Source organism: Vespula vulgaris, chromosome 6, assembly GCF_905475345.1.
Source record: "Vespula vulgaris chromosome 6, iyVesVulg1.1, whole genome shotgun sequence".
Classification (NCBI taxonomy): domain Eukaryota; kingdom Metazoa; phylum Arthropoda; class Insecta; order Hymenoptera; family Vespidae; genus Vespula; species Vespula vulgaris.
Window position 1 is genome coordinate 4912501 of NC_066591.1, and position 12733 is coordinate 4925233.

Consider the following 12733-nt stretch of genomic DNA (forward strand, 5'->3'; position numbering starts at 1 on the left):
GCTGCAACAGCAGCAACAGCAGCAGCAAACAGCAGAAGTAACGAAGGTTCTCGTTCGAAGGAATCCGGTCGTAGCCGCTCCCCATGAAAACGTGAGGACGCGCGCGCGCGCTCTCTCGCTCGTTCGCCCTTACATCGTCTTATCGAGCCGCTATCGTAACAGGTTTAAGGTAAAGTTCGACGATAACGTTGTTCGATGTAATATAAATTAAAATGTCTTTTAATAAAACGATCAAGAGATTATTCTACCTGCTTCGATGTATCTACTTTGAAACACGAGAGATAAGAGAAAGACTATATAATGCGAAGATGTTTCAAGGGTGATAATTTATACGCTTTTAATATTTTTCCGAACATAAGTGAGAAGTCTTGTGTCTTAGAAAAATTCTAAAAGCTAATATGTAAATGCTAGAAAGATATCAGGGAGTGAAGTCGAGGAAGGTTTTTTTTATTTAACGTTTAACTCACATCACGGTCGAACGAAATTAAATTTTTTCTACGAAGTATCGAATACATTAAATTTCTAAGAAAAGAGGAAGAAGTAAAAAAGGAAATGACATCTTTTCTAATAATAACGAAATTGACATCTTTATTTTGACACTTGTCTTTTCTCATTTATATTCTAATATTATTTGTGATAATCTTTAAACGAATCTCTTTTCATCGCTTTATGAATTTGTTAGAAAAACTAATAACTCTCGTCGAAAGCAAACTTTGAATAACCGTTCAGACAATCGTTAAATTCAAGCTCTTTTCATTGTAGGAACGATCGATCGATCGATAGATGCTCGAGAGAACGATTTGAAATATAATTAAAAATGAAATTTCGTTTGATGATTTATGAAGCTATTTTTCAAACGTAACAATTAAAACCAATAGTCGTGTGTATCAATTCAAAACTAATCGATAGTTTTGTTTGGAACGTAATCAGAAGGAAGAAAAATGAGGGGAAAAATGAAGAATTATAAAATAAAGAAAAGAAAAAAAGCGAATACCTGTAATATATCGAGATGTCGAGATTTTAGAAAAGCTACTTTCTCACGATCGACGAACTCGAAAACGGGCACTTGACGGCCGTGTAAAACACGCACCGTGTGAGCGATTTTAACGTTTGCGAGCGAAGTAAAATGCGAAATACGAGAGGAGGAGTGTGGCGAAGCGAAGTGAAGCGTATCGAAGAGGGGAAAGTTCGAGTGCATGAGTGAATATACATATACATATATACATAAGCACGTACGTACCGGGCATGCCTTTCGCGATTTTAATGTAACGCGCATGTACCGAAATAAGTAACACCAAGAGACTCATATAACGTGACATAAATCTCAGACTCTGTACCACCGTTTTGACCTGTACCTATACAGTTATATATATGCATATGTATATAATACATACACACACACACACACATAAGTCTATATTTGTATATATGTGACCGAGTTTTAAGCGCATATTCACACGCAAACACAGAGAGAAAACTCGACGAGCACTCGTTCCGAGAAACGTATGATTGGATGAACTATAAATTATAATGGTTTTCCTACTACAAATGTTACCCATGTGATACGGGCGAGTTCGTAATAATGTTCGTAAGCTCTCATTCCTTTACCCCATATATACGTATACATATATGTATATACAATAGGTACGTATTACGTAGAAACAAGGAAAGGGCTACGGAGCAAAACGATGCTCACCCCCGACTCGTTTTTACTTCCTAAAAACAGCATTTTCGTTCGATGAATCGCAAATCCAATTTATGTACATACATATGTGTGTGTGTGTGTGCATATACATCGTATGCGAAAACGGGACGTGCAAAAGTGCGATACGGCCACTCCAACACGAAAGTAGACCCTATACATATCTCTATAAAGAACACGTATTTCTCTTGATAAGAAACGAGAAGGAAGTCATAGGTAACGATCGAGATGAGTCACCTCGAGAAGAGTCTCGAACTCGAGTAGACTCTTTAAGAGTCAGCGTGCAAATAAGGGTGCTCAATGAAACCGAAAGAGAGTCGATTGGAAGACTCCTTGCAAAGTGACTGGCAAATAAGAATCGAATGGTATTAGAATTGTTTGGAATTTTTACTTCTAAACGATAGAGAGGACTGCGTTTTTCTTTCTTTTTTCTTTTTTCTTCCTCTTTTTTCTTGTTTCTTTCGATTTTTTTCGAGTTTAATCGTATTACACGTAAAAAGGAGTGTCGATGTTGTTTTACATGATTTCAAAAGGCTCGCAAGGAGAGTCGTAGAAAGGAGAAAAGAGATTCGTTGGCGTGCGAACAAACGTTTTCGTCATCTTGGACGATCAATCATCCTAATCAGCGGCAAGTGGTGAGTTTTCACGGTCCGCGGAGAGCTCTACTCCGAAACGGAAGCAACGAGAAAAGCTTTTTGCCTCTAACAGATGTCGCACTCCGGGACGGAAGACGTGCGACGAGTTAAAATACGATCGAAGAGCACGTGTCTGAGGAGAGGCCACGTTCTCCTAATAAAAAACTAGCCACGTTAACCGAATCCAAGAAAGATTTCGTGCTAAAATGAGAACTAGAAAAGAGCGTGCGCGTCCTACTCATCTATCACGATCATTGATTTCTCCGATATAGTTTACATGAATGAAACAACGAAAATAAACTGACTTTTTCTTATTTTATTTTTCATAAATTACTGTCTCATCCTGTTAATTACGAATCGAAACGTTTTAATATATCACGTTGCATTAAATGAGAAAAAATAAATAGAGCAAAAAGTGAACGAAAAAGAAAATATAGAGAAAGATAAAAACGACTATAAAAAAGTATCGAAATAAGAATAAAAAAAAAAAAGAACAAAATTTCTTCTCTTTGGTTTCTGTTCGGTTATCTTAATATATATATATATATATATATATATATATATATATATATATATATATATATATTTAAAACGGTCAAAAACGGAAAGTATATTTAGTACAATTTTACGAGAAGGCTTGAAGTACGAGCTGAAAACTTTATATTTCCATTTATGCCAGTTAACGAGTCTGCTAGCCCGAACATTTACGGTTTCGACGTCATCCGCGATAACGACCTGCGGAAAAGCAGTCTGCTCTTTCTCTCTTTCTCTTTCTCTCTCGTCAAGCTTCGTCAATAAAATGCCCTAATGTCATATTTTTGGCACCGAGAGGAAGTATCTCGCGTGCGAGACTGGACAGCTCGCAATTGGATCCAATATCGGTATTATTACGCGACCGTTCCCCTCTTTCTACTTTTTTCGACGGCTCTGGAAAAGTAAGGTCCGAGCGAGTCATAAAAAACGTGATGGCAAGTTGACTCTTTCTTTCTCTCTCTCTGTCTTTTTCTCTTCTTCTGTTTCTTTCTCTATACCGAACGACTGCTTTCCGCTATTCTTGCATCGCCTAGTAATCATATTCTATTTGACCGCAGAGATCTCTCGTTGATGATCTATACGGGGCATTAATTTCCTTAAAAATAATTCTTACTTCTTATTTTCGTAATAAAATTTAATCTAGAAGAGTAACAGACGTAAAAGAGCGTCTTTCCATCTCCGTCTTTATTTTTTCTTCTTTCTTTTATTATTTTTTAATCCACTCCTAACATTTTCTAAATGTATTATTATATTATTGCGGTTTGTCTCCTTGAATGGATATAATAAACCTAATTGATCTATTAAATTAATTATATTTCGTTGAGGTTATACTATCTTTATAGGACATCGTTTTCAGGATCAATAGATATCTATCGATCTATATATATCTGTAGCTTCTTCTTTTTTTATAAAAAGAATATAATCGGCTTCGTTTCCTTTTTTTTCCTTTTTTTCTTTCTCTTTTTCTTTTTTTAATCCCGCTCTAATTTACAAGTCCGCGAGGATTGAGGTGAATGGTCGGGATTTAAGTCGGCCTCATTCTCTCTCTTTCTCTTTCTCGTATTTGCACGCTCAAGTAGTGGCATTTGTGAAGAGGAGAGAAGAATACACGTGACAGATGTAGGAGACGACGGTGTATGATATTAACACGGGCGCAGCATTTAACGTCGCACTTCGTAAATTACTGGAGCCATTTCTAGGTTCGCGATATGGTTGCCGGTCGGAAATTCTCGATGCGCTATTGAATTTCACGAACGATACTACATATTACCCTTTAACGGTATACGTAAGCGAACGTCGATCGGCCAGAATTCATGATTTTTATCAAACAACGTTTCCCCGTGACATACTTCTCATTTGATATGAAAACGGAACGTTCGTTATACATTCCATGTTATCGTAATGTCTTCTAAAATAAAGGAATGAAAACGTGAATCAACCGAAAGCGTTCCATTATTATTCATAATTAAAAATGTAAACCCCTTTGCATTCCAACTTTATGTAGAACAATCGATCAGCAATTCAAATTTGTTTTTCTTCTGAACGCTTTCTATGTTATGCAGTGTGCTATAAAGAGATTTTACGATAAAAGGATAATAAAACTGCAAATTCTACAGCCGTTGTAAAACTAGTTGTTTTATATCCGAATCTATTTTCAATCGATATAAAATTTAATGTTTAACTGTATATATATATATATATATATATATATATATATATATATATACAAAGTTATGGATAAAATACTTTTCGAACAAATTTAAATACCAATCCATATCCTATTGAATAAATAAATGAAAATATATACTTATAGGGTCGTTGTCTTCGAAAATAATGAATCGTTTGTAATAATAATAGGTACGACATAGATTTAAAAATCGATTCGATGAAAATGGACGGCCCTTGACAAGGGCCGAGCATCATTTCCAAAGTCATCTACGCGTTCGTTAGCGCGTTAACGAGTTTTTCTACTTCCTGCGTGTTCACACGCGGCCGAGTACGGCGCGCCTCTCGAAAAGCCCTCGAACACGGCATATGACGCGTGAAAGCTTCACGTCGGTTAACGTTTAGAGAAAACGAGGAGGGAATAGTATAGTCGGAAGAAGGAGGAGGAGGAGGAGAAGGAGGAGGACGAGGAAGGCTCGGTTGATGGTACGAGTGCCAGCGGTGTAGTCCGAGATAAATGACATTTCTGCGACGAAAGCTGCATGTCTAAAATCGTCGTCGTCGTCGTCGTCGTCCTCCTCCTAGTCTGCTTCTTCTTCTTCTTCTTCTTAGTCGTCGTAGTCATCGTAGTCGTGTCGTACTTGTCGTATATACCCATCTCTCTCTTTCTCCCTGTTTCTGGATCCTCCTACTCTCAAGGCAAGCAAGTAGGCAAGCGAGCAAGCAAGCCACCACCAGCTTCGTTCGAATACTCACGTGGAGCTTTACAAGGCTCCCTCTCTCTCTCTCTTTCTCTTTCTCTTTCTCTCTCGTCTTTCTTAAATATCCTCTCACTCCCTCTATTTCCTCCTGGAGTAATCCGTTTGTCTCCGTGTTGGTTATTTCTGGCAGATTCTGGTGTCCGTACGCCATTACGCCGCGAACGCCTACGCAATATTTAGCCGAATCGCGCTTTACGAGGGCCGGCTCTACTCTTTCGAGAGGAATAAGATAAAAAAAAGAGAAAGAGAGAGAAAGAGAAAGAGAAGACATTGACATCTTACTTTTCTTCAGTAGATATACGAACGAATAGAGATATCTTCTCGTACCGCAATTCGAGAAAAGACTAACGCAGAGTTTTTAAATTTCTCTATCCGTTTAAAGAAAACAAAGAAGGGCCTCTGTATAAAAACAACGATTCAGAAGTATAAAACAAACGATGACGTTTACGAAACTCGATAGAAACTCTACTATGTGTTCGTGAGGTTTCTTCTCTTCGTATGGCACCGACCTAAAGTTTCTCTTTTAACGACTTAATTCGCGAGAGAGAAGAAGGAAAGAAGGGAAGGTTGAGACTGTAACAGAGAGAAAAGGGAAAGAAAATACACGATGTCCGTAAAAATAAGAGAGAACTCGAAAAGAACGTGAACGAAAACGAAGGACAGGTTGGTTTTCAAACGAGAAAACATGCAATTCGTTCTCTCTCCTTCTTTCTCTCTCTCTCTCTCTCTTTCTTTATCTCTCTTATTTGGAATCGTGAAAACTAGTTTTTCGCGAAAGGCGCGAAAAACGAATGAGAAGTGTCTTTCTCTCTTGCGATTCGAATTTCTTTTTCGTGTCTCTTCTCTCTCTCTCTCTCTCTCTCTCTCTCTTTCTCTCTTTCTTTTTCTTCTCTATCCTTTTCGCAGGATCGCGTGACACGACAGATTGCAGGCAGACGAAATAGCACGCGCTCGAAAAGTATTCCGGCGCCATGCGTGCAACGAGCGTCTTCTCGCTCATTCGCTCGAAGGAAAGGAGCTCTAATAGAAAAAGAAAAAAGAACGAGAAAAAAAGGAAAAAAGAAAAAGATAAGAAGAAGGTTACCTCGAACGGGTAACTGAAATAAGCACGATGCCAAATTCGGTGTCACGTCGAGCGAAATAGTTTACTGTAAAGCGTACGAAACGTCAAGTTTCTACGCCAAAATTTAGACGGGAATTACTTTTTCTACTTTACTTTTTTGCTTCCAATCATATCCGCGATTACCATTTTATACGAATGTACATTGATAAAATTTTTGAACATCAATAAACGCGAAAATATATGTAACGCAACGTTTCATCGGTCTGAAAATGTTTCCATCGTCTCTCTCTCTCTCTCTCTCTCTCTCCCTCTCTCTCCCCTCTGTCTCTCTCTATCTATCTGTCCGTCTCTTTCACCTCACAAGCCGATACTAATAATTACTTTTCGTGCACATACATCGTTCTGAATATTCATATTCGACGAATATCCATGCCCGAGAATATAATAATATATTTACGTCGATCAAAACGGCAATATTTTTCACCGTCGAGTGAGTAAATACATAGAGGAGGATAGCAACTAGTATTTCAGTGGACACGAAGCCCCGCGGTCAACTAAAAACGATTACAATGAGAGAACGTGATCGAGCTATCAATAGCGTGTGCGTGGATGGTACGTTATTGACCCTCGATTCGTCGCACTCTGTTCCGACCCCTAACTAGGCACATGTACACGCATACACAAATACACGGATAGATTCGTTTCATACGCAATTAAAGCGTATACTAGCCCTATTTACCGCTCTCTTTACGCCTCGACGAAGGATGAGTTCCGACCAAAATCCGTGAAACGAGCTTTTCCTTCTCTCTCTTTCTCTCTCGCTCTTTCTTTCTTTCTCTTACTCATTCACTCAGTGAACCGTCTGTGATCTCGCTATCTCTCTTTTCTTTAAATCCCTTGTCCCGATCGAAGGGATTTCAGCGACGAGTAGAAAAAAAATAAGTCCTCCCGGATCGTTCCACCCTATCGTAGACGCGTACGGGATAAGAAAACGAAGGAAAAAATGTCAGGGATTTGTGTGTTACCGCTGCGGCTGGAAATAATTCTTGACGACGAGATGCAAGCATATAAATGGTGTCCTGAAGTAACCCGACAGTACGATATTTTAACTGATCAATAGACGGCAGGAAAAGGAACATATCTTTAGCTATCCACGTATGCTATGTAAATATTTTCATTAAAAATTGTTTTCTCGTTTCCTCACCAGCACTTTTTCATTAAGTAATTCAATTCAATAGATACAATGTATGATTCAATATATAATTCAATTTTAACATGTAACATAACGATCCGTATCGTTCAATTATATTTTTAAATTAAGAAAATATATATATATATTGGGATCGATTCATTGTTCTGCAAATGACGGAGAGAAGACAACAAAATTTACAACTAAAAGAAATATTTGACTAACCAATTTTCTTTCCATTAAATTATACGGTTCACCCTGTACGAGCTTGTGTATACATGCGTGTAAGTATACGTATACTCGTGTGGGTGCACCGATACGCACGTGCGGAGAGACGAAGGAAAAAGAGAGAAATAAAATAAAAGAAAGAAAAAAGGAAAAGTAAATAACGAAACAAAAAACGAAGCAAATAAAAAAGAAGTAGAAAAAGGAGAGAAGGAAGAGAACGGGAGAAGACGGCCGTGGAAAGAAGACGATGTATAGAATGGTCTCGTGCTGGAGAGAGGAATCGACTACTAAACGGGAATGGATGAGGGACGGTAAAAGGAGAAGGAGTTGGATGAGACAACAGGGTGAAGAGAGAGAAAGAGGAGTACTGACTGGTGGCAGGAATGCGTTAATGGGCTAAAAGAGAGAGAGAGAGAGAGAGAGAGAGAGAGAGAGAGAGAGAAGTGCGACGTACGCCGTCCAGATGGCGAGTCGTTTTCGCGAAGATGCATTTTCTCGAGCAGAATGCAAGCTCGTTGATACAAGCTCGAGTTGCATCGTAACGTCGCAAAACGATACGAAGACAAACGAGCAATATAAACGAATAGATTAATGAAGATCCTAACGTCGATGAATTCTTTATATTAAAAAGAAATCCATTAAATTTGAGTTGTAATTATTATAATTACGTACAAATCGATATCACCGTCTTTGTCCGATCTAGTTTTCTAAGAACAAAGAGATAGAATAATTCGTTCGTTCTGCAACATCAAATGATGAATATTAAATAAAAGTATACGTACATTTCCTTAGGAACAGTAATTTTCTTTAAAGCAGAACTATGTTATCGCTATTGATGCACAAGCGATCGTAAGACAAGATATCGAGAAACATTCAACGAGTAGCAAACGCTTTCAGAGGATTTTCGTCACGCGATCGTTAAATCATGATCGAAGGTGGAACACTCGAATAGCACCATATCTACACATGATAGATACATACGTAAGTACGTACACGTATATGTATGTATACCTATTGCATAAAAAAAAGAAAAAGAAAGAAAAGGTAAAAGAATAAAAAAAAATACTCGAAGAAATCCCAGCAGCTCGTTGATATGAGGAATCCTGTGGAAGGAGGTGAATCGCGTGAGAATCCTTTCGTCTACCGAGCCGTCTAGAAATTTTGATCTCGGTATAGAATTCCGTTGGATGGTATGCGCGTGTGTAACGCTCGGTTCGCACGAGCAAGACGATCGTGTATTAGTGTGTGTATATATATATATATAAATAGGTAGATGTCCGTGTAAAAAAGAAAGCTCGACAGGATCGTCCGGCTCGTTTCTTTATGATCGCCGGAGAGCTTTCGGTCGCGAAGACTGCGGACAGGCATTGTGAGAACTCTTTCAAAGGGAGAAGAGGTATTGTAGAAAGAAAAAACGAAAAGGAATAACTACTGTTAGTGTTAGCCATGGTACTTACTAGTGGCTGTGATTGAACTCGTCGACTCGTTACTACGATCAATAGAACCGGACGGATCGTTGCGTAGAATTTATGGCATATTTCGTCTAACGAAATGATGACACGTCGACCACCGACCACGAGTAACGAGCGAGACTTGTTGCTTTGCTGCTACCGAGTACGAGATTCTTTTTTTCTCTCTCTCTTTCTCTCTTTTTCTATCTCTATGTACATAGGTACATACGTACGTAACGTGCACGGAAGAACGTGCTAAGTAACATATGCCAGGCTATATTTCGAACGTACGATCTCTCCGTGTCTGTTTATCTCTCTAATAATAAGTGATGTGAGAAAATAACTAGGTCTGATGACGCCAACACTATCCTCGAAATGGTTTCCTATGAACAAACAGACATAGCCAACAGATACTTGATACTTCTCTCTATAAGTTTATTCAAGAATTTCCAGAAGCTCGATACGAATTCTATGACTCTTCATCGAAGAAAACGCGAGTAGTTGGTTGCTCTCATCGTTGGTGTAAATGGGGAGGTCTAACGGAATGAAAATTTTATTCTATGCGGTGGAGGATCTTTCGTTTCTATCCTCGAGGCTACTACGACGACAGTTCGGTATGGCTCGCGTAAACGAAATATTTTTACGCGCAAAGAAATGTTTGCCTGAAGGAATCGAGGGTTGCGAAACCTTCCTTATTCGTTCCTCCGCTCTTCTTCCTCCTTCTCCACTTCCAAACCATCCACCCTCTTTCCTATTTCTCTTCTTCCTATACCGATTCCTCGCGAAAATACTTTAGGCACGAAGAGAAATGAAGAAAAGAAACGCGGCTGACCCTGGAAGTGCTGGCCGCGTATTGCCAAGGGACCAGAGGGAGAAAGAGGACCAAAGGACATCCGAACCAATAGAACGAGGGATGCTGGCCTCTCAGCACGCTTCTAGAATCACTAATGTCAGCAATATCCTGTACACGTCGGCAAACACATATACAGGAGAAATGGATGCGAAGTATTGCCATTGCCGTCGAGAACTCGAACCCGTATAACACGTATACTGTATGTATACGGTTTTTTTTTTGTCTATCTCTCTTCCTCCTTTCTTTCTCGCAGACTGAGAGAAAGAGAGAGAGAGAGAGAGAGAAAGAGTATACATATATAGAAAGTATGTTTCGAACCATCGACAATACTCCGTTTAGCTTTTGCAGCAAATATGACGATTTTAATGTACACTACAGTTCGTTGGAGATAGACGCTTTATTAAATATGAACGAGTCTGCTCAGACATTTACGGACGGTGCTGAAAATTAATCTGGACCATTTTGTCTCCTTTCTCTCTCTCTCTCTTGATTTATTCGCGTAAAATTCGAACGATATAAATGGCTCTCTCGTCCCTCCAACGATCGGATCACGATTCCTCGTGATTTTCCTCGAATTTCGACGAACATTTTTACATCGACAAAATTTTTTTCTTGTTAAATAGATCCGCTAAAAATAAAGGAAAGGCAAATCTTGCCCTATTTCGTTCCGCTTTTTCAAAAATACATAGAAAAATACGAGAAAATGAGAAAGCACGTAAGCTAATAAAATTGGCTACGGATAGATAGGTTCGTACATTCAAATAATAATACGAACAAGCAAGTCAATTATTATTCCTATTCACGAAATTTTGAAAAGCAATAGTAGTTTAATAGATCAACTTAATGCACACATTTTTCTACAAGAAATCGCATTGAGATCAGTGAGCTCGAAGCTGGATAACACCCATCGACCTTCCGTTTTCCTTGGTGATCGAGGGGAAAACTCGACAAACCCGCATACACCAATAGGGTGGTGCATCGAACGAAATTTCCGAGCGAACGAATTCGCCGAAAACAATTCTCTTAGCTGAGAGAAGGAGAAAGGAAGAGAAAGAGAGCGACAGCGAAAACGAGAGCGAGAGAGAGAGAGAGAGAGAGAAAGAAAGATGGATGAAAAGAAGCTCTGGAGAGCGCATGCTCGAGTGAAGCAACGTTCCAAAATTTATTGCCACCCACTCGAACCAATCAAACCGAGATTCTTGCACGGATAATCGAATCATGCACGTATTTGCATACGTTTCGTTTTGAAAATTTCGTTTCCTTCTGCATATGTACCACGCCCGAGAAATAGAAAAAGATAGTTGCAGCCTGTGCGTGTATGTGTTACACAAAACTCGAGACTATATAAATACATATATATATATATATATATATATATATATATATATATATATATATATAGGAACGGATTATTTTTCTATAGGGCGTCTTCGTTTCACTTTTATCTACTGTGTGTATGTATTATCGACAGCGATGTAGATTGTAGACAGAAGAAACGAAAGTGACTCACCGTTCGCGAGGGGTAGCTCGGCCAGTGGCAGTAGCAATAGTACTAGCAACGACGAGGAGGACGACGACGGGGTGAATCTCCCTTTCCGACGCGGGAACGTCAGTCCCTGCATCCTGAAACAGACAAACATACAAATCTATATACATATATGTATATGTATACATACATGCACTCTTATGTGTATAATCTATATATATATACACATATTACAGACATATTCATCGGAGTGGTCGTATATATTCGCGTAGTGGGCGCGGTAGAAGGTCTCGACGTTCCTTTCAGCATGCTTTTGCCGCGAGCATGATCTATTATACATATATGTGTATATTCGTATATATACATACACACAGACATAGGTATTCGACTGCGAACGATGTCCGAGAGGGTATAACGAAGAATCGAAAATATTTCGGTGCACGTGTACGTTGTAAAAGAGAAAGAGAAAGAGAGAGAGAGAGAGAGAGAGAGAGAGAGAGGGAGGGAGGGAGAGAGAGAGAGAGGGTTTAGTGAAAGGGGATGAGGAGGAAAGAGACAGAGAGAGAGAAAATGTACGACCGGATCCATCGTCTGTAATGAAAAATCGCTCCCTTCTTGAGCCCCGCCAACGATTGACCGTGAATTAAGGCCTTTGTACTTTCGATTAGTAGCCCAGAAAGATCGTCGACCACGGTACATGCGATACGATCATTTCGATGTCCGTGACAACAACAACAACGGCCACGATGAGACCATCTTCTATCTCTTTTCCTCCCTTTCTCTCTCTCTCTCTCTCTCTCTCTCTCCTTTTTTTGATGGGGGTGGAAAGGAAATCGTCTAGTTGCTATCATCAAAATTGTTTGGTCAGACTCGGAGAACATTCTCCGTCTTCCTGCTGTTCTTTCGAAAACCACGTTATTACCAATAAAATGAGAATGACAGAATAGTGGGGTGGGCTTGGGCATGGGGTGAAGAAATAAAAAATGTCTGGACGTATACTCTCGAACGAAAGGCAAATGGAAATCCAATATACGATTTCTTCTTCGTTCGACAAAAGAAAATATTACATAGGAAAGACATTTTCATAAACTTTTTTCAAACTCTTACGTGTAATCGTAAACCTATGGGAAGAAAGCAAAGTTTTCGCTGTCCATACATCCTCTCTC

At 39.2% G+C, this 12733-nt stretch overlaps 1 protein-coding gene across 5 annotated transcripts in view; it reads right to left on the reverse strand.

The window, feature by feature from the left end:
• Nucleotides 1-12733, reverse strand: part of LOC127064439 (uncharacterized) — a 45102-nt gene that overhangs the window by 20255 nt on the left and 12114 nt on the right. For all 5 annotated transcript variants that reach the window (XM_050995486.1, XM_050995485.1, XM_050995483.1 and 2 more), the window contains one exon: nt 11592-11704. In XM_050995486.1, the coding sequence (XP_050851443.1) occupies nt 11592-11703 (112 nt within the window). In that variant the 5' untranslated portion in view covers nt 11704. The remainder of the gene's footprint in view (nt 1-11591; nt 11705-12733) is intronic.